Genomic DNA, 22499 nt, shown 5'->3' with positions numbered 1-22499 from the left:
GAATCCCTCACAACTTCAAACATCACATAGCTGCTAGGGAATAGGGAATGGTTGGCTAATACTCCGATAATCCTTGAGATAATGGTGCATACTCGTAGCCGAAAAGCTTACTTAAGCGTGGCCCCACGATATATCGGACTGGGCCTAGTAGCCGGCCTGCTATACCTCTCGACTGAAGACTGAGCTGCACTCAATACAAGAAAAGACATTGATCTCTGATCAGCCAATGGTTGGCTGATTTAATCTAAGCCAAAATCAAAAATAATTGCAAATTCAGCAAAAATGTTTCTTGTTGGAATGGGTGGGCATGGCATCACTACTTGCGCCCTGCTTTTCATGCAGCTTGATAAACGCCATATATTGAACGGCATTCCGCTTGAGTCCGCTGGGCACACTCTGTTGGGTGGTGGAAATGTCCACAGTTGGGGTGCGGGCGCAGAGGCTCTGCAGCGTGAGGGAATCGTCGAGTTGCAGCTTGACATCGAAGAACTTTGCATTGTCCACATCTGCAGTTCTCTGGCTCTCATTTCGCCTGCCTGCGTCTCTGCGTGCAGTTGGGTCAACCGATCCACCTCCGTTTGGGCAGCTACCAAGAGGCCTTTGTGCCGATCCAGCTCCAGGCGCAGCGCATACTGTTTGGCTATAAACGGATGAATATTCTGCTGTAGCTGCAAATAGCTTTTGGACAAATATTGTTTCTCTGCGGCCCCATTTCTTTTCCATTTGCACAATGCGCAGCTGCAGTCGTGTTTTCTCCTCATACAATGTGGCCACGGTATTTAGTGTCTCGTGCTCCTGCTCAATCAGCAGGTGCATCTCCTTGTCCCGCCCTTCCAGTTGGTTTTTCAGCGTGACAGTATTATCTCGACAAAAAAAACCCACGCGAGACTTATTATTCTTGAGTAAAATATCTTTGAGCGAACTCATCTCAGCCACGATGTCATTCAAGTGCCTATTCAGCTGGGCATTGGTGTTCTCCAAGGTCGCCTGCCTGGCCTCCAGCTGCGTGATGTACTGCTGCTGGCGCACGTTCTCTGGCTCCAGCTGCTGGCATCGAATCTGGGCCAGTTCGAGCGAATGTATCTTGAGCTCCTTCTCCAACACCATGGCCTCAAAGTCCGACTCCAGGGCGTTGTATCGCTTTTTGATTTTATCGAGGTCGATCTTAAGCTGGGTATTGCACTGCTCCGCCCACCTCTTCTCCTCGCGCAGTTTATCGAGTTGGCTCTCCAGACTCCGGCGTATCACCTGCGTGTCCGCCAGTAGATCCTCCTTGGACCCTTCATCCAGAAACTCCCTGCCTTCTGGCTTAGCCTCGGGTGCCGGACTCTTGCCCGGTTGTCCGCTCGTGTCGCTCATTTGCTACGAAAGTGTTGAAATTATTTAATACGAATTTAATCTTTAATCTGTAGACTTCAATTTTGTACTTGTAGACTTCAATTTTGTAGACTCTAGGTTGTGGATTCGGTCAACGAATCTGACTAACTGAATATTCCCAGTCGAATTTGTTGCTCAAGGCTACTGGCCAGCCTGCTGGGTTTCCTCTGCTAAACGTACAAAAAGTGTAGCCAAGTAAGCATGTGATTTGGATCTTTATATACCCGTACTCAAAAAAGAGTTAAGGGGTATATTGAGATTTGTTAAAAGTGGATGTGTGTAACGCAGAGAAGGAAACGTTTCCGACCCCATAAAGTATATATATTCTTGATCAGCATCAGTAGCCGAGTCGATATAGCCATGTCTGTCTGTCCGTCTGTCCGTCTTCTTTGACGCCTGGATCTCAGAGACTATAAAAGCTAGAGGAACCAAATTTTGTTTCCAGACTTATGTGATATCACACTGCTTACAAGTGTATTTCAAAATTTCGCCCCGCCCCCTTCCGCCCACACAAAGGACGAAAATCTGTGGCAGCCACAATTTTTAAGATACGCTAAAACGCAGTATCGTAGAGAATGACCATATCTACCAGATTGCCGAATTTGAATCAGATCGGATCATAATTATAGCCAGAATGTATGTATATGTAGATAACAGATGTAGCAAAAAAACGTAATATGTATAATTTTTTTTTTTCTAAAATTCTAAAAAATTATATGCTCAAAACTGTATATACTGACTGAGTACGGGTATAACTAGAGTCGCGTCCCCAGAACACACGTTCCTTCTCGTTTTCTTATCGCGTTGTATGGCATTGGACTCGTCGATGCTCCAGGATCAGGAGTTTGCGTACAGAATATTCGTTCAGGCATCAAAACGCAATAGAGGCATGATTATATTTCATTTTGAGATCATACGTACGAACACCCCAAATGCACTAGCGCGTATGAAAAAATTCCCTTACGCATTCAAGTAAATGCCCGATATGTGTAGGCCTACAGTATTGATTGCTAGCATCATGCCCACGACTCATTAAACTTGTGCACAGAATTAACAATTTATGCATGTACATATGTATGTATATAAGTGTGCGTGTGTGTGTGTGTCTTTGCACTTAGTGAGCGCTTCTTCATTCAGCTAAAGCCCAGCCCAGTCCATTCCAGCCCACTCCCACACCAAGGCTCCCTTTGCTATGCAACCCTCCATCTGCATCTTACAGTGAAAACTTGCAGCTTACTGTCCGCTGTCCGCATCTCCACTGTCCGCTGTCCGCTTTCCACTGTCCACTGTCCGCTGTCTGTTGTTTCAACTTCAATTATAAACTTTAAATAATTCAGCCTCGACCTGCCACGACTGTCCTCAGCTTCTCCCACGCCCCGATATACATATTTCAGATCACTTAAGCCGCCTGCACAGCCAAAAGAAATAAATAAAGAAAGCTCTGGTAAGTTTCCGTTGCTGAGGCATACTGCCAGATGACAGACGGTTGTAAATGAAAAAAAAAGTCACAAGAATCCCTCACAACTTCAAACATCACATAGCTGCTAGGGAATAGGGAATGGTTGGCTAATACTCCGATAATCCTTGAGATAATGGTGCATACTCGTAGCCGAAAAGCTTACTTAAGCGTGGCCCCACGATATATCGGACTGGGCCTAGTAGCCGGCCTGCTATACCTCTCGACTGAAGACTGAGCTGCACTCAATACAAGAAAAGACATTGATCTCTGATCAGCCAATGGTTGGCTGATTTAATCTAAGCCAAAATCAAAAATAATTGCAAATTCAGCAAAAATGTTTCTTGTTGGAATGGGTGGGCATGGCATCACTACTTGCGCCCTGCTTTTCATGCAGCTTGATAAACGCCATATATTGAACGGCATTCCGCTTGAGTCCGCTGGGCACACTCTGTTGGGTGGTGGAAATGTCCACAGTTGGGGTGCGGGCGCAGAGGCTCTGCAGCGTGAGGGAATCGTCGAGTTGCAGCTTGACATCGAAGAACTTTGCATTGTCCACATCTGCAGTTCTCTGGCTCTCATTTCGCCTGCCTGCGTCTCTGCGTGCAGTTGGGTCAACCGATCCACCTCCGTTTGGGCAGCTACCAAGAGGCCTTTGTGCCGATCCAGCTCCAGGCGCAGCGCATACTGTTTGGCTATAAACGGATGAATATTCTGCTGTAGCTGCAAATAGCTTTTGGACAAATATTGTTTCTCTGCGCCCCATTTCTTTTCCATTTGCACAATGCGCAGCTGCAGTCGTGTTTTCTCCTCATACAATGTGGCCACGGTATTTAGTGTCTCGTGCTCCTGCTCAATCAGCAGGTGCATCTCCTTGTCCCGCCCTTCCAGTTGGTTTTTCAGCGTGACAGTATTATCTCGACAAAAAAAACCCACGCGAGACTTATTATTCTTGAGTAAAATATCTTTGAGCGAACTCATCTCAGCCACGATGTCATTCAAGTGCCTATTCAGCTGGGCATTGGTGTTCTCCAAGGTCGCCTGCCTGGCCTCCAGCTGCGTGATGTACTGCTGCTGGCGCACGTTCTCTGGCTCCAGCTGCTGGCATCGAATCTGGGCCAGTTCGAGCGAATGTACTCTTGAGCTCCTTCTCCAACACCATGGCCTCAAAGTCCGACTCCAGGGCGTTGTATCGCTTTTTGATTTTATCGAGGTCGATCTTAAGCTGGGTATTGCACTGCTCCGCCCACCTCTTCTCCTCGCGCAGTTTATCGAGTTGGCTCTCCAGACTCCGGCGTATCACCTGCGTGTCCGCCAGTAGATCCTCCTTGGACCCTTCATCCAGAAACTCCCTGCCTTCTGGCTTAGCCTTGGGCGCCGGACTCTTGCCCGGTTGTCCGCTCGTGTCGCTCATTTGCTACGAAAGTGTTGAAATTATTTAATACGAATTTAATCTTTTTTTTTTTGTACCACTCAATTTTGTACTTGTAGACTTCCATTTTGTACTTGTAGACTTCAATTTTGTAGACTCTAGGTTGTGGATTCGGTCAACGAATCTGACTAACTGAATATTCCCAGTCGAATTTGTTGCTCAAGGCTACTGGCCAGCCTGCTGGGTTTCCTCTGCTAAACGTACAAAAAGTGTAGCCAAGTAAGCATGTGATTTGGATCTTTATATACCCGTACTCAAAAAAGAGTTAAGGGGTATATTAGATTTGTGGTAAAAGTGGATGTGTGTAACGCAGAGAAGGAAACGTTTCCGACCCCATAAAGTATATATATTCTTGATCAGCATCAGTAGCCGAGTCGATATAGCCATGTCTGTCTGTCCGTCTGTCCGTCTTCTTTGACGCCTGGATCTCAGAGACTATAAAAGCTAGAGGAACCAAATTTTGTTTCCAGACTTATGTGATATCACACTGCTTACAAGTGTATTTCAAAATTTCGCCCCGCCCCCTTCCGCCCACACAAAGGACGAAAATCTGTGGCAGCCACAATTTTTAAGATACGCTAAAACGCAGTATCGTAGAGAATGACCATATCTACCAGATTGCCGAATTTGAATCAGATCGGATCATAATTATAGCCAGAATGACGAAATTAATTTTCAGTTGCATCCCCTCCATCAAACGACAACGCAACTCATTTTCCTTCTCGCTCGCACACTCTGCCGCGTTCAGTGCGCGAGCAACCCCTAGCGGAGGAGATGTAGAATATGAATGGAACATGTACAATCTACATGTTAGATGTAGAATAGACATTGTATATGTAGATTTAATGCATCAAAAAAATGTAAAATGTAAAATGTAAAATTTTTTTTTTTTTAATTTCTAAAAATTCATAAGCTCAAAAATGTATATACTGACTGCGTACGGGTAAAGAGAGTCGCGTCCCCAGAAACGACTCACACGTTTCTTCTCGTTTTAAATTGTTTTAAAGGCGTGCCACGCTCTCTTGAATAAAATAAAATGTTCTCAACATGTTTGTTTTTTTGCCTTTTAAGCAAACAAAAAAAATTGTATATCTTTATAAAAAAAGGAGTTGCCACGCCCATTTTTTCAAAAAAACTTCAACTTCAACTTGCTATTATAAACTCATATCAAAAAACTAAACCAAAAAAAATATTGTTTCGTTTGGAATTAATTATTGTCACAAAAAGTGGTCAAATTTTCCATAGGGCATTGTCAAAGACTCTTTCTCAGTTTGGGCCACTTCCTGTTGGCGCGCAACTTCCGGTCCGAAAGGGCCTGCCACGCTCCATGGATAGGATTTTTTTGACGTGATTTAAACTATGCATAGCCAGGACTTGGCCAAAAGAGATAGACGAGCGTTGGGGGAAACGAATATCTAACGGCACTCACCACCATTCAATGGAGAGCATTTCGGACGTGATTTTGCAGTTAGTGAATGGTTTTAAATAAGTTTTAAATATATGTATTCCCTAAGGGAAACAGGTATTTACATTTGTTGGCTTGAATTAATAACTAACGATTTATTTGACATTTCTATGTTTCATTTTATTCGCTGTGGTAACAAATGTCTCGAGCTTTGTTAAAATACTTTTGGGGTGCTCTAGCTCGGCAGCTGTTCATGGCCTGGGCCATGTAGATGTTTGGCCATTTCAATTTGGCTAAGCAATCCCTCAAACTGCTCTCCCTCCCCACAAGGTCGATCACCTCATAGCTGGCTTTATAAATAATATTTTAATACATTCAAATTTAGCTAGCCCAGCAATTTATTTAGACTAATTTATACCCACACTCAAAAAAGAGTTAAGGGGATATTAGATTTGTGGTAAAAGTGGATGTGTGTAACGCAGAGAAGGAAACGTTTCCGACCCCATAAAGTATATATATTCTTGATCAGCATCAATAGCCGAGTCGATATAGCCATGTCTGTCTGTCCGTCTGTCTGTCCGTAGGTTAGCGTCCCATAGATCCAAGAGACTATAAGAGCTAGGGCAACCAAAGTTGGTTTCCAGACTCATGTGATATCACTGCTACAAGTGTATTTCAAAATTTCGCTCCTCCCCCCTTTCCGCCACCACAAAGGACAATCTGTGGCAGGCACATTTTTAAAGATACGATAAAACTGAAATGATTCTCTTTCTCTGCTCACCACTGCCGCGTTCAGCTGACGAGCGCCCTAGCGAGGGAGATGTGAAATTTAATAATGGTACATGTATAATCTACATGTTAAATGTAAAATATACATTGTAGATGCAAATGTAGATAACAGATGTAGCAAAAAATGTAAAATTTTGCCTATGGGAGTTCTCTGCCAGCTCCCTCGATTGGCAACCACAAATGCGATTGAGCTAAAGTTGCTGCGAGGAGAGGGCAGGAGAACAGGGAAGCTAGTAAAAAGGAACTTTGAGGCTGAGTACACCTCCAGCTCTCTCAGTCCCCGTTAGCTGCTCAATTTGCCGAGGCGAACGCCATCTGATAATGTTAAGGGCCATTGTGCAAGTTGTCAGTACCCTCGCCTGTGCCTCCCCTGATATGTCGTGCAGAAGACTTGGCTAGCATCATGCCCACGACTCAATTAAACTTGTGCACAGAATTAACAATTTATGCATGTACATATGTATGTATATAAGTGTGCGTGTGTGTGTGTGTACTTTACTTCACGTACGGGTAAGCGATGTGTAAACACACCAATCATGCCAAGTCCATGCTAGCTCGATGACATAAGCGATGACCTGCCATACGATGGGCTGTGTACTTTTTAGACACAGGATGTCCTGAGGGACAATAATCGATGACATAGTAAGCGTTGCCGAAAGTCAGGCCTTAAAAGCGATGAATTTCCCTTAAAAGTAAGCTTAAGTCGATGAATTTCCCTAGAAGTAAGCGGAACCCTAATAAGCAAGAGCAATAGTCAAGTTAAAATTTTTGATATTTTGATGAAAAGGATTTGTTTTAAATATTAAATTTCTTTTATTTATTGTTTTTTATAAAATTGATGCATATTCACATTTTTGTGCAGTGTGTTCTTTTTTCCACAGAACCTTCTTAGTTTTTTTGATTTTGCTCATGTTTTACAGTGCGGTCGTTCCGGGCACTTCCGAATGATCGCCTTTAAAATAAATGGGGTTAATTAAAATATTCATATGTTAATAATGCTCTCAGTAGATCAGACATTCGCCGCCAAAAAGAAAACCCGCTTAGATATGTATCTGTTAATATGTTTCATTTTTTTTGTTTTCGTTGTTGGAAATGAAAAATTTCGTCTCAAAAGTGTCTGCAATCATTTTCTTCATTTTTTAACAACAATAGAAATTCTAATTTAAATGAATGAAACATGCTTACTGAAATAATTTTGCCCAAAATAAACAAACCCTGCGTTCCACTTTTCACCGCAATACACACAGTTTCCAGCGATGCGCACGGCAACGAACTGCACTACGGCACGAGTCGTAACAGAAAGAAACAAAGAAAAAAGAGTTTGGTCTACCGCGCTATCGCGACGTCGAAGTTATATCTGTACTCGTCTGTTGCAGCGGCAGAGAAAAAATCCCTGAATGACGTAGTTGACATTTGTCATCGCTCACTTCTGGTATGCAGGGTAGTGAGCGCTTCTTCATTCAGCTAAAGCCCAGCCCAGTCCATTCCAGCCCACTCCCACACCAAGGCTCCCCTTTGCTATGCAACCCTCCATCTGCATCCTACAGTGAAACTTGCACTTACTTCCGCGTCCGCTTTCCACTGTCCACTGTCCGCTGTCTGTTGTTTCAACTTCAATTATAAACTTTAAATAATTCAGCCTCGACCTGCCACGACTGTCCTCAGCTTCTCCCACGCCCCGATATACATATTTCAGATCACTTAAGCCGCCTGCACAGCCAAAAGAAATAAATAAAGAAAGCTCTGGTAAGTTTCCGTTGCTGAGGCATACTGCCAGATGAGAGACGGTTGTAAATGAAAAAAAAAGTCACAAGAATCCCTCACAACTTCAAACATCACATAGCTGCTAGGGAATAGGGAATGGTTGGCTAATACTCCGATAATCCTTGAGATAATGGTGCATACTCGTAGCCGGAAAAGCTTACCTAAGCGTGGCCCCACGATATATCGGACTGGGCCTAGTAGCCGGCCTGCTATACCTCTCGACTGAAGACTGAGCTGCACTCAATACAAGAAAAGACATTGATCTCTGATCAGCCAATGGTTGGCTGATTTAATCTAAGCCAAAATCAAAAATAATTGCAAATTCAGCAAAAATGTTTCTTGTTGGAATGGGTGGGCATGGCATCACTACTTGCGCCCTGCTTTTCATGCAGCTTGATAAACGCCATATATTGAACGGCATTCCGCTTGAGTCCGCTGGGCACACTCTGTTGGGTGGTGGAAATGTCCACAGTTGGGGTGCGGGCGCAGAGGCTTGCAGCGTGAGGGAATCGTCGAGTTGCAGCTTGACATCGAAGAACTTTGCATTGTCCACATCTGCAGTTCTCTGGCTCTCATTTCGCCTGCCTGCGTCTCTGCGTGCAGTTGGGTCAACCGATCCACCTCCGTTTGGGCAGCTACCAAGAGGCCTTTGTGCCGATCCAGCTCCAGGCGCAGCGCATACTGTTTGGCTATAAACGGATGAATATTCTGCTGTAGCTGCAAATAGCTTTTGGACAAATATTGTTTCTCTGCGCCCCATTTCTTTTCCATTTGCACAATGCGCAGCTGCAGTCGTGTTTTCTCCTCATACAATGTGGCCACGGTATTTAGTGTCTCGTGCTCCTGCTCAATCAGCAGGTGCATCTCCTTGTCCCGCCCTTCCAGTTGGTTTTTCAGCGTGACAGTATTATCTCGACAAAAAAAACCCACGCGAGACATTATTCTTGAGTAAAATATCTTTGAGCGAACTCATCTCAGCCACGATGTCATTCAAGTGCCTATTCAGCTGGGCATTGGTGTTCTCCAAGGTCGCCTGCCTGGCCTCCAGCTGCGTGATGTACTGCTGCTGGCGCACGTTCTCTGGCTCCAGCTGCTGGCATCGAATCTGGGCCAGTTCGAGCGAATGTATCTTGAGCTCCTTCTCCAACACCATGGCCTCAAAGTCCGACTCCAGGGCGTTGTATCGCTTTTTGATTTTATCGAGGTCGATCTTAAGCTGGGTATTGCACTGCTCCGCCCACCTCTTCTCCTCGCGCAGTTTATCGAGGCGGCTCTCCAGACTCCGGCGTATCACCTGCGTGTCCGACAGTAGATCCTCCTTGGACCCTTCATCCAGCAACTCGCTGCCTTCTGGCTTAGCCTTGGGCGCCGGACTCTTGCCCGGTTGTCCGCTCGTGTCGCTCATTTGCTACGAAAGTGTTGAAATTATTTAATAATAATCTTAGTTAAATTTATTTTGTACCACTTCAATTTTGTACTTGTGACTTCCATTTTGTACTTGTAGACTTCAATTTTGTAGACTCTAGGTTGTGGATTCGGTCAACGAATCTGACTAACTGAATATTCCCAGTCGAATTTGTTGCTCAAGGCTACTGGCCAGCCTGCTGGGTTTCCTCTGCTAAACGTACAAAAAGTGTAGCCAAGTAAGCATGTGATTTGGATCTTTATATACCCGTACTCAAAAAAGAGTTAAGGGGTATATTAGATTTGTGGTAAAAGTGGATGTGTGTAACGCAGAGAGGAAACGTTTCCGACCCCATAAAGTATATATATTCTTGATCAGCATCAGTAGCCGAGTCGATATAGCCATGTCTGTCTGTCCGTCTGTCCGTCTTCTTTGACGCCTGGATCTCAGAGACTATAAAAGCTAGAGGAACCAAATTTTGTTTCCAGACTTATGTGATATCACACTGCTTACAAGTGTATTTCAAAATTTCGCCCCGCCCCCTTCCGCCCACACAAAGGACGAAAATCTGTGGCAGCCACAATTTTTAAGATACGCTAAAACGCAGTATCGTAGAGAATGACCATATCTACCAGATTGCCGAATTTGAATCAGATCGGATCATAATTATAGCCAGAATGTATGTATATGTAGATAACAGATGTAGCAAAAAAACGTAATATGTATAATTTTTTTTTTCTAAAATTCTAAAAAATTATATGCTCAAAACTGTATATACTGACTGAGTACGGGTATAACTCAAGTCGCGTCCCCAGAACACACGTTCCTTCTCGTTTTCTATCGCGTTGTATGGCATTGGACTCGTCGATGCTCCAGGATCAGGAGTTTGCGTACAGAATATTCGTTCAGGCATCAAAACGCAATAGAGGCATGATTATATTTCATTTTGAGATCATACGTACGAACACCCCAAATGCACTAGCGCGTATGAAAAAATTCCCTTACGCATTCAAGTAAATGCCCGATATGTGTAGGCCTACAGTATTGATTGCTAGCATCATGCCCACGACTCATTAAACTTGTGCACAGAATTAACAATTTATGCATGTACATATGTATGTATATAAGTGTCCGTGTGTGTGTGTGTCTTTGCACTTAGTGAGCGCTTCTTCATTCAGCTAAAGCCCAGCCCAGTCCATTCCAGCCCACTCCCACACCAAGGCTCCCTTTGCTATGCAACCCTCCATCTGCATCTTACAGTGAAAACTTGCAGCTTACTGTCCGCTGTCCGCATCTCCACTGTCCGCTGTCCGCTTTCCACTGTCCACTGTCCGCTGTCTGTTGTTTCAACTTCAATTATAAACTTTAAATAATTCAGCCTCGACCTGCCACGACTGTCCTCAGCTTCTCCCACGCCCCGATATACATATTTCAGATCACTTAAGCCGCCTGCACAGCCAAAAGAAATAAATAAAGAAAGCTCTGGTAAGTTTCCGTTGCTGAGGCATACTGCCAGATGACAGACGGTTGTAAATGAAAAAAAAAGTCACAAGAATCCCTCACAACTTCAAACATCACATAGCTGCTAGGGAATAGGGAATGGTTGGCTAATACTCCGATAATCCTTGAGATAATGGTGCATACTCGTAGCCGAAAAGCTTACTTAAGCGTGGCCCCACGATATATCGGACTGGGCCTAGTAGCCGGCCTGCTATACCTCTCGACTGAAGACTGAGCTGCACTCAATACAAGAAAAGACATTGATCTCTGATCAGCCAATGGTTGGCTGATTTAATCTAAGCCAAAATCAAAAATAATTGCAAATTCAGCAAAAATGTTTCTTGTTGGAATGGGTGGGCATGGCATCACTACTTGCGCCCTGCTTTTCATGCAGCTTGATAAACGCCATATATTGAACGGCATTCCGCTTGAGTCCGCTGGGCACACTCTGTTGGGTGGTGGAAATGTCCACAGTTGGGGTGCGGGCGCAGAGGCTCTGCAGCGTGAGGGAATCGTCGAGTTGCAGCTTGACATCGAAGAACTTTGCATTGTCCACATCTGCAGTTCTCTGGCTCTCATTTCGCCTGCCTGCGTCTCTGCGTGCAGTTGGGTCAACCGATCCACCTCCGTTTGGGCAGCTACCAAGAGGCCTTTGTGCCGATCCAGCTCCAGGCGCAGCGCATACTGTTTGGCTATAAACGGATGAATATTCTGCTGTAGCTGCAAATAGCTTTTGGACAAATATTGTTTCTCTGCGCCCCATTTCTTTTCCATTTGCACAATGCGCAGCTGCAGTCGTGTTTTCTCCTCATACAATGTGGCCACGGTATTTAGTGTCTCGTGCTCCTGCTCAATCAGCAGGTGCATCTCCTTGTCCCGCCCTTCCAGTTGGTTTTTCAGCGTGACAGTATTATCTCGACAAAAAAAACCCACGCGAGACTTATTATTCTTGAGTAAAATATCTTTGAGCGAACTCATCTCAGCCACGATGTCATTCAAGTGCCTATTCAGCTGGGCATTGGTGTTCTCCAAGGTCGCCTGCCTGGCCTCCAGCTGCGTGATGTACTGCTGCTGGCGCACGTTCTCTGGCTCCAGCTGCTGGCATCGAATCTGGGCCAGTTCGAGCGAATGTACCTTGAGTTCCTTCTCCAACACCATGGCCTCAAAGTCCGACTCCAGGGCGTTGTATCGCTTTTTGATTTTATCGAGGTCGATCTTAAGCTGGGTATTGCACTGCTCCGCCCACCTCTTCTCCTCGCGCAGTTTATCGAGTTGGCTCTCCAGACTCCGGCGTATCACCTGCGTGTCCGCCAGTAGATCCTCCTTGGACCCTTCATCCAGAAACTCCCTGCCTTCTGGCTTAGCCTCGGGTGCCGGACTCTTGCCCGGTTGTCCGCTCGTGTCGCTCATTTGCTACGAAAGTGTTGAAATTATTTAATACGAATTTAATCTTTAATCTGTAGACTTCAATTTTGTACTTGTAGACTTCAATTTTGTAGACTCTAGGTTGTGGATTCGGTCAACGAATCTGACTAACTGAATATTCCCAGTCGAATTTGTTGCTCAAGGCTACTGGCCAGCCTGCTGGGTTTCCTCTGCTAAACGTACAAAAAGTGTAGCCAAGTAAGCATGTGATTTGGATCTTTATATACCCGTACTCAAAAAAGAGTTAAGGGGTATATTAGATTTGTGGTAAAAGTGGATGTGTGTAACGCAGAGAAGGAAACGTTTCCGACCCCATAAAGTATATATATTCTTGATCAGCATCAGTAGCCGAGTCGATATAGCCATGTCTGTCTGTCCGTCTGTCCGTCTTCTTTGACGCCTGGATCTCAAGAGACTATAAAAGCTAGAGGAACCAAATTTTGTTTCCAGACTTATGTGATATCACACTGCTTACAAGTGTATTTCAAAATTTCGCCCCGCCCCCTTCCGCCCACACAAAGGACGAAAATCTGTGGCAGCCACAATTTTTAAGATACGCTAAAACGCAGTATCGTAGAGAATGACCATATCTACCAGATTGCCGAATTTGAATCAGATCGGATCATAATTATAGCCAGAATGTATGTATATGTAGATAACAGATGTAGCAAAAAAACGTAATATGTATAATTTTTTTTTTCTAAAATTCTAAAAAATTATATGCTCAAAACTGCTCAATATACTGACTGAGTACGGGTATAACTAGAGTCGCGTCCCCAGAACACACGTTCCTTCTCGTTTTCTTATCGCGTTGTATGGCATTGGACTCGTCGATGCTCCAGGATCAGGAGTTTGCGTACAGAATATTCGTTCAGGCATCAAAACGCAATAGAGGCATGATTATATTTCATTTTGAGATCATACGTACGAACACCCCAAATGCACTAGCGCGTATGAAAAAATTCCCTTACGCATTCAAGTAAATGATTCAACAGTATGTGTCAAATGAACATTCTACATTAGATATTATCCCGCAATAGGCTTTTCCCCAACTTTACTTCCAGATAAAAATGAATGGTGCAATTTAAAAGTATTTCGGGATAACTACGTCAGGCTAGTGACACAAATCACAAGCTGGTATTTTCCTTAAACACAAACGGTTACACAGAGCAACTTTTAAACTTTTAAAGCAATTTGCCGGCGAGATGCAGCGTTCCAAGGACGAGGACAAAGATGAGAGCGCCAGTGCCACAAGCAACTTGAATTCAAGCACTGGCAGCAACAGCAACGATGCTGCTGCAACTGTAGTCATAACTGGCTAGCACAACTGTAGTTGTGTAGTCCCAAGTCCACGCCAGCGAATGCCACTGTGCAAGCGTCGCACTTGCCGGCTCCAGCCCCAGCCCCAGTCGCAGTGCCAGTGGCAGTTACACCGCCTGTGGCGGAGGCTGAGCCCAAGCCAGAAGTAGTCGCCACTAGTGATGCCCAAGATGTGGAATTCGGTCAGCCAGGCCAGCCGCTTCGTCAGTTCGATGTGTGCCAAAAGTGCAGAAAAATGGAAGTGAAGCGTGGCTCTGGTCACAAGAGTAATTTTCTCGCATGTAAGAGTTGCCAGCAAAATATAAGTGCCCCCGCCATCCAACTCAATGCTCGCCTGCACACTTTCCCTACATCTATGTATTTGTTTATGCATTTCCAGGGCATTTTAACTGCCTTCCGCTGAAATGTGATGTCCTGGCCGTTGCACGCAAGAAATACAAGTTCCCGGCTTGCCGCTACTGCCGCGTTTGCGGTACTAAAGGGTGAAGATCTGGCCATCTGCTCTGAGTGCGTATATTCCTACCACCGCGATTGCCATGATCCGCCATTGGCCGCCTCTCAGTTGGCGAGAGCCAGTGGAAATGCCACGGCTGCGAGTTCGGCACTAACAACCATAACAACTATTCGGCCAGTCGGATCCCGCTGGTCAGGAGCAGTCGCCACCAGCCAAGCAGGCAAAACTTCAGCAAGAATCGAAGGAGCAGTCAACAAAAGCAGACGCAGACTCAGTCTCAGTCGCCGCCACAGCCCTAGATCCAGCCACCAAGAATGGTGAACCAAAGGAAGAGGAAAAACTCAAAAAGAGAAAATCGAGGGCAAGGGCGAGTGAGGGCGAGAAAAATCGTATGTCTACGGATGAACTGTCAATGTGTCAATGGAGCCTTTTGTAGTAGAGGAGATCAACGAGGAGACCAACGAAGAGCCAGAAATAAATCTGGATGAACCTGTACAAGAACAATTTGATGTAAATGGGCCAGAAAATCAGGCCGAAGGAGCTCTCCCCGAGGAGAGTCAGAAATGCCGCTGGAGAACATGGACCAGCAGCCATTGGAAGCGGCAGTGCCCATTATTGTCATTGTTCAGCTGCCACCAGAACCACCAACGGATGCAGAATTTCTTTAATTTGTTTTTTTTGGATGAACACGAAAAGTCTCCAAATTTTTAGTTACATAAATGTTCGCGTTTATTAGGTTTTATTCTCAACTCAAAGACAATAAATGATTTCGATACTGAAATGATGATACTGTCTTTCTCTTAGTCAGAAGTAGAAAAATTTCCTACATCGTTTCTGGAATATTCCCTGAAGGAAATATAATTTAAATGTACTTTTAGCGTAGCCTCTGCAGGATTTCTGAAAATGTATAAAACTACACTTAAGCTAAATTTAAATTTTGGAAAAGGATAGATATTTCCCTCTAGAGGAATTCTGAATATGTATACCACGAATCGTGAAGAAAATTTAAGTTAAATATAAATTAAATGCAAAGAAAGAAGAAGTTAAGAAGTTAATTTTGTCTTTAAGAATTCCAAAAATGTATAAAACAAAGTCTTAAGGCATTTCCGATTTAATAAACGTTAAGATATTTACCTGTCCAGAAACTCAAAAAAGGTATAAATCGAATCCCAAAAGGAATGAATTGTATTCTCACAACGAATCCTGAATTAAATTTTATTTAAATCTAAATTTAATTAAAGGAAAGAAATGTACCTCTCCAGGAATTCTGAAGTAATTGAATAAAGTCATAAGCTGCCTCTAATACAGGCAAAGTGAAGAGCGAGCCGATCGGTGCGTGGTGGGGCCTGTGCATGGCCCAACAGTCGGTTGCATGGAGGAGGGGCGTTTGATTTGTGGCTAGATGCGGTGGGGCGCGTCCTGCGGTTGTCGTATCGTATCCTGTCTGAGTATGTCCTATAATGTGTCTGTGTGTGTAATCAATTATGCTTTTTATGTCAAACGCCATGAGCGAATGATCCAGCGAAAGCAGGAGTGACAAAGAGAGAGATAGAGAGAGAGACAAGGAGGCGTGGTAATATGGCAAAGCGTGTCCATGAAGCGGCACAAACATTATCATCAACAACAGGCTGCCCCTCCCCACAGTTCCTGTCATCATTCAAAATTTAAGGTTAATTTCATTTGACAATTTTCGAACGAAATGAAATCACAAGAAATTAATAAACACAAATATAGAATCAGAATCCGAATCCGAATCAGTATCCGCGCATCAGTGAATATTTTGTCACCATAGGACTACAATATTTGCTTGTTCAATTTCATTTAATTTAATTTGAAATTAATTTTATTGGCTCATTTGCATATCCGACAGTCTCTGTCTCCGTCTCCGTTTCCGTCTCTCCTCTCCGTCTCTTTGTTTCTGTGTTTCCTTCAGCATTATTTGGCCTTGGCTTTAGGGGGCCATCATCAGCATCCTCAGAGTAATTGCCATTGCCATCTTAGCCGTCTTCTATATCATCATTGTCATCATCTTTTGTCGTCCGCCTTGGCTCTTTATCCTCGGTTCCTAATTCCTCAACGCCGCGCTTAACGTCCATTCATCTTCATCTTCTTCATGGCTTCTAAGCTTCGCCCCTTTGTTGGGCTCTTTTTCTCTCATTGGCACTCGCCCTGTGTCTCTTTTCCTTGCACTCTTTCCATCTTGTTCGCCTCAGTATTTGTTTTAGGCAAAAGTGTCTATCAACCTTTCAATGCTTAAAATTTCAGCAAATATTTTGTCTACTTTGAGAAGACAGCGTCAACCGTCAACGACTACAGACGTATTTTTGTATCGCTCCGCGGTGAAAATCAATTAAATCAATTAATCGCGATTAATCGCTCGGGGTAGGCATGGGTACTAGTGATCGTGCTGCCCATGAATACCATCCAATCGAGTAATAAAGACCAATAGAAATAATAGAAAAGAACATATGTCAACGTTTAAGAGCACCAGCTCGGTAAAGAGCACAAGCACTGTAACCAAAGCCAAAATGAGCCAAGCCCGGCAACAACAACAAGACGAGCGTCGGCTCTCGCAAGCAAAAAACAACGCGTACTTCTCTGCATCACTGCAAGTGAACGAGGAGAGAGCACGCTCTCTCTCCCCTGCATTGCAAAGTGGGTCATGGAGTGCTCAGTGCCCATCCCCCGACTCGTACTGCCTAACCAGCGATTTGCTAATATCGACAACAACTAGTACAATGCCCTCGCTCAAAACTGTGTCTTCGACCACAACAACGACAACAACCACAACAACAACCACTGCAATTGCTCAGCGCCCGATATTGTCAACCCACTGCGACAAGCCCCAACTCTCCCAACCAATAAGCTCAAAAAATGCTAACGGAGCGTTAATTCAGACTGGGCTCGATCGCTATGTGCAAATCAAAAGAAAATTGAACCCACAAAATGTGAAGAACAACAATGCAGCTAAAATAACTAAAATAACCGAGAACACTGTGCCACATAAGGCACTAGCAAACAATAGATTTGCGATACTAAGTGTCCCAAATGAAGATGAGATCACCCAAACACCCAAGGCCAAAAAATTAAGACCGCCACCCATTTATGTTTGACAGGCAAATTGTTCTGAACTGGTCAAAAAAATAACTGATACAATTGGCGCAAACACATTCTATGTCACGTACATAAAAAGGGGTAATATAAATGAAACAAAAATACAAGTCAATGACGAACAAAACTATCGATCAGTTGCGAAATACCTCGAAAATGAAAAAATGAATTACTACACCTACCAACTTAAAAGTAGCAAAGGATTACAAGTGGTTATCAAAGGAATCGAACCAACAGTCCCAATCAATGAGATAATAGATGGACTTAACGATAAGGGCTTCGAAGTCAAAATGGCAATGAACATAATAAATAGAAATAAAATTCCCCAGCCAATGTTCAAAGTAGAACTGACACCTGAAAGTATGCATATAAGTAAAAATGAAGTTCACCCAATATACAAGCTTCAATACCTACTGCACCGTAGGATCACCGTTGAGGAACCACACAAACGAAATGGACCGGTCCAATGCACAAATTGCCAGGAATATGGACACACGAAAACCTATTGCACTCTACGGGCAGTCTGCGTTGCCTGTGGTGATGTTCCTCTCACTGAGGCCTGCCCCGTAAATAAGGAGGACCCATCTGCCAAAAAATGTAGCAACTGTGGGGGAAACCATACTGCCAACTATAGAGGTTGTCCTGTCTATAAAGAATTGAAAAATCGCCTAAACCAACAAATAACTGCAGCTCGAAACCCGGTCGTCCGACAAAACTTAACATATATACCATCAACTACTACTCCAGGAGTTTCTTTTGCTCAGGCGTTAAGTTACAACAACGGGTCGTACGCCTCAGTCTCTAAGCCGACACTTCAACCAACCACAGCTGGAATAATGCAGAATCAGGCATCAAATCAGATCCCAGAAATCTCTGCCCACATACTCCTGCTAATCCATCCCAATTGCCTAGTGGAATTGAGTCAATGCTGGTAACTATAACAAATACAATGGTAGCAATACAACAAACGATGCAGGAGCTTATGCGCAACCAAAATCTCCTCCTGGAGCTCCTAATCAAACAGAAATCTGTTTAAATGTCCTGTCTAAATATATGTTTCTGGAATGCAAATGGCATTTCTCAGCACAAATGCGAGCTCTTACAGTTCCTCGCTCAACACGACATTGACGCCATGCTCATATCAGAGACTCACCTAACAAATAAAAACTATTTTCACCTCGATGGCTATAACTTCTATGCGAAAAATCATCCCGATGGTAAGGCACATGGAGGTACTGGCGTTCTGATCAAGAATCGCATTAGGCATTATCCATTGCCTTCATTTGCTACACCTTATCTACAGGCAACAGCAATTCATATTGAAATTCAGAGCGGCTACCTAAACCTAGCCGCAGTATACTGCCTACCACGTTTCTGCATTTCCGAAACAGAATTTGTAACATTCTTCGACCTACTAGGTGACCGATTTATAGCAGCTGGTGACTACAATGCCAAGCACACCCATTGGGGATCCTAGACTTACCAACCCGAAAGGAAGACAACTATATAACGCTATAATAACCCCACGAAACAAGCTAGACTTTATCTCTCCGGGCAAGCCCACATATTGGCCCACAGATCCAAACAAGCAACCCGACTTAATTGATTTTGCAGTTACACGAAGGGTGCTGCAAGCTCAGATTAATGTAGATCACTTAACAGATCTATCATCGGATCACTCGCCCATTCTACTTCACCTTTACGACCATCCACAGCTTTCGGAACGCCCACACTTTCTAACTTCTAGCAAAACAGATTGGCTCAAATACAGGAAGTACATAAGCTCTCATATTGATAGCTGCCCAAACATTAATTGTAAAGATGACATTGATAGGTCAGTCGAAGCATTGGTTTCCTCAATGTCACTGGCGGCAAAACACTCAACACCAATATTAGCATCTAATAAACTTTCCAACAGCAGTCGTATTTCTAGGCACATTGAAGTGCTGCTACGCGATAAAAGAAGGCTTCGCCGAGAGTGGCAAGCACACAGATCACCTGCATCGAAAGAGCGGCTAAAAATAGCCAACCACCTACTACGCAAGAGCCCTAGAAGATGAAAAAAACCGAGCTCAAATATCCTATATGGAGCAACTCTCCCCAACTAGCAAACGATTCCCACTGTGCAAAGCAAAATCAGGCGTATGCCCACCAATCGAGAGTGAATCACCTTTGCGTACACAAACAGGAGAGTGGGCTCGCAGCAACAAAGAGAAGGCAAATACATTTGCCGTCCATCTAGAAAACGTCTTCAAACCGCACCCAGCAACGAATAGCTTTGTGCTCCCACCAACCAACAATCCCGAAACTACTCCGCCTATCATATTCCAATCAAGTCACAAGGGTCATTAAAGACCAAATCTCAAAGCAAAAGAAAGCTCCGGGCCACGATTTCATCTCTCCTAAAATGATCTACTGCCTTGCCTATCAAAGATATTTGAAAAGCTGCTCCTGAATCGTATCAAACAACACCTACACATCAACGGTGCCATCCCGACTCACCAATTTGGATTTCGCGAAAAACACGGAACCATTGAACAAGTAAACCGTATAACCTCTGAGATACGAAATGCATTTGAAAGACGGGAGTATTGCTCCGCTGTTTTTCTGGATGTCGCACAGGCTTTCGACCGCGTTTGGTTAGATGGCTTAATCCACAAAATCAAAATATTACTTCCACAGAACATCCATGGAATAATGGAGTCATACCTACAGCAAAGAAGTTTCGCAGTACGATGCAAAGATTTCCTCTCTGAATATCATCCAATTGAAGCTGGTGTACCGCAAGGCAGCGTGCTTGGACCGACACTGTATATCATATTCACAGCAGATCTACCGACAAACAGCCTAACAACAACTTCGACATTTGCTGATGATACTGCCATATTAAGTCGCTCCAAGTGCCCAAGAAGGGCCACGGATCACTTATCATCTCATCTCGTGGCCTTAGAAAAATGGCTAGCAGACTGGCGGATACATGTAAATGAGCAAAAGTGCAAGCATGTCACCTTCACGTTAAACAGACAAACTTGCCCTCCATTATGTCTGAACAATATCAACATTCCACAAACCACCGAAATAACATACCTTGGTGTTCATCTGGATAGAAGGCTTACTTGGCGTAAGCACATCGAAGCGAAGAGAAATCTACTTAAATTTAAAGCTAATAAACACCCGTTCACCACTAAAACTGGAGTACAAAGTACTTTTGTACAATGCAGTTCTCAAACCCATCTGGACATACGGCTCCGAGCTATGGGGAAATGCTTGCGTTAGTAATTTAGAAATAATCCAGAGAGCTCAATCGAAGATACTAAGAACTATCACTGGGGCACCATGGTACATACGGAATGAAAATATCCATAAAGACTTAAATGTAGGATCAGTTAAAGATGAAATTGCCAAAGTGAAAGCAAAGTACCAGGCCAAGCTTCAAGCCCATCCTAATAGACTTGTGTAACTTGGCACACTAGCCATACACGACTCCGGCGAAGAGACCCTCCCACCCAGCAATAATACTTAGCTAGGGACGTACTCTAAGTAACTAAGTGTAAATAACTAAATAAATATATTAGGCTAAGATTTGTATACTTGCTCGTAAGTCTCTAATAGGGAAGATTCGATAAATAAAATCCCGTAATAATAAAAAAAAAAAAACTTTGAGAAGATTGCATTGGTTGAGATATGCTTCCATATCCCCTCCCAGAGAGGGTTTGAAAAAATAGGATAAGTGGGCTTTGGGTGGAAAATCTCACATGGCTAGGCTCTGCCAGCGCCGCCTGCCAGTGCATAGTTTACACATACACACACATTAGTATACAACGGTTTCGTTTCCCCACTTCCTTTTGTCATGTGCCAGCTGCCCCAATCAACGCCCTACCCTGAATTATTAGCCTCGTTAACAGAAATTAGCACACATACATAGACAGGAAGCACGCACAAACAGAAAACTGGGAAGAGAGAAACGCACACCCAACCCACCAGCCCCCCACTCATTGAGATGAGATGCCCGCATAGGAAAGGCTTCTCAATTTACAATTATCCATGAGGAAGTGACTGAAACATCATAGAAAATTTGTGAGATCTGGACAAGATCTGGAAGTTTGCTACTCTATCAGATGTGGTTTACATAAGAATATACATTAAAAAAGTATTCTTTGGTGATACGAAGAGCTTCTTTATCCGCAAAGCTACAACCATCGGCCATCGTTAAAGTGGCTTTAGAATTTTTTGGAAAATTAATAATCGAAACATAGCTATCAGCCCGAAGTCGCTGCATATATTGAGCGTATACAATTGGTATTATAAATAGAAACTGGTGATTAGATAAAACTATGAGAAGTATAAGAGAAGTGAGTATCATGTAGTATGTGTCATATGGCACCAGCTGCTCGGGAACTGCCAAATGACATTTTCCATGGGCCGGGAGTACAATGTTTGAAAACGATATATTTTCAAATATTTATCAGAATTTCTAGGCTAGACCCAATTTTTTTAACGAACCGGCACTTGAACCGGTTCAAAGAACCGTTTTTCCATATTCGTTTCACTCGCAGCCAGCTTTATGCCTTTGACTTGCCCGGGGCACTTGTTAAGCTCCTTTAACAAGCGAAAGGCAAACGAGAAGCGAGAAAACGCGCTCCATGCTGGCCAAGGAGTAGGATGGATTCTTTTGGCGAATCCTTTTTTGTATGCATTGTTTGACTGGGACTGGGACTGGATTGGTGGTGGTGCTGGCAATGGCGTTGGCGAGGGTGGTGGAGGAGCTGGTGCTGGAGCTGGTGCTAGAACTGGTAATGGTGATGGGACTTGGGTGGTGTCGTGTGTTCCCCGTCATGATTGATGCCCAGTTTGCACGAGATTTCGTTTTAATGCCTTTGACAAATCCGTTAGCACAAACGGCAGATGGAGGGCGGGCGAAGGACCTTATCACCATCGCTCTATCAAAGGACGAAGCAGCAGGGCCGGGCAAGACAATCCAGCCGAAAAAGAAACGCAGCTAAAAACGAAACGAGAGAAAGTCGTAATGACAGAAACATTCTTCCATCCTCCTTCGCGTCA

General features: G+C 43.9%; 2 protein-coding genes across 2 annotated transcripts; both read right to left on the bottom strand.

Moving 5' to 3' along the window:
* Positions 1-273: 273 nt before the first annotated feature.
* On the bottom strand, positions 274-1534 carry LOC121404008. Its single transcript, XM_041592518.1, has 2 exons — positions 1428-1534; positions 274-1362 (listed from the first exon to the last, which is right to left on the bottom strand). The coding sequence occupies exon 2, from the start codon at positions 1357-1359 to the stop codon at positions 274-276; it is 1086 nt and encodes a 361-aa protein (XP_041448452.1). The 5' UTR covers positions 1360-1362; positions 1428-1534.
* Positions 1535-11350: 9816 nt separating this feature from the next.
* Positions 11351-12734, bottom strand: LOC111081211. The gene is made up of 2 exons (XM_041592521.1): positions 12607-12734; positions 11351-12541 (listed from the first exon to the last, which is right to left on the bottom strand). Exon 2 carries the CDS (start codon positions 12536-12538, stop codon positions 11420-11422), a length of 1119 nt encoding a protein of 372 aa, XP_041448455.1. The 5' UTR covers positions 12539-12541; positions 12607-12734; the 3' UTR covers positions 11351-11419.
* Between the last annotated feature and the right edge of the window lie 9765 nt (positions 12735-22499).

This window comes from Drosophila obscura, unplaced genomic scaffold (assembly GCF_018151105.1).
Source record: "Drosophila obscura isolate BZ-5 IFL unplaced genomic scaffold, ASM1815110v1 contig_18, whole genome shotgun sequence".
NCBI lineage: Eukaryota > Metazoa > Arthropoda > Insecta > Diptera > Drosophilidae > Drosophila > Drosophila obscura.
This window is presented reverse-complemented; position numbering and strand designations above follow the sequence as displayed.

What these genes read in the sequence shown, in the direction of transcription:
- LOC111081211 (XM_041592521.1), bottom strand. Translation starts at nt 12,538, where the DNA reads ATGAGCGACACGAGCGGACAACCGGGCAAGAGTCCGGCACCCGAGGCT.
- LOC121404008 (XM_041592518.1), bottom strand. Translation starts at nt 1,359, where the DNA reads ATGAGCGACACGAGCGGACAACCGGGCAAGAGTCCGGCACCCGAGGCT.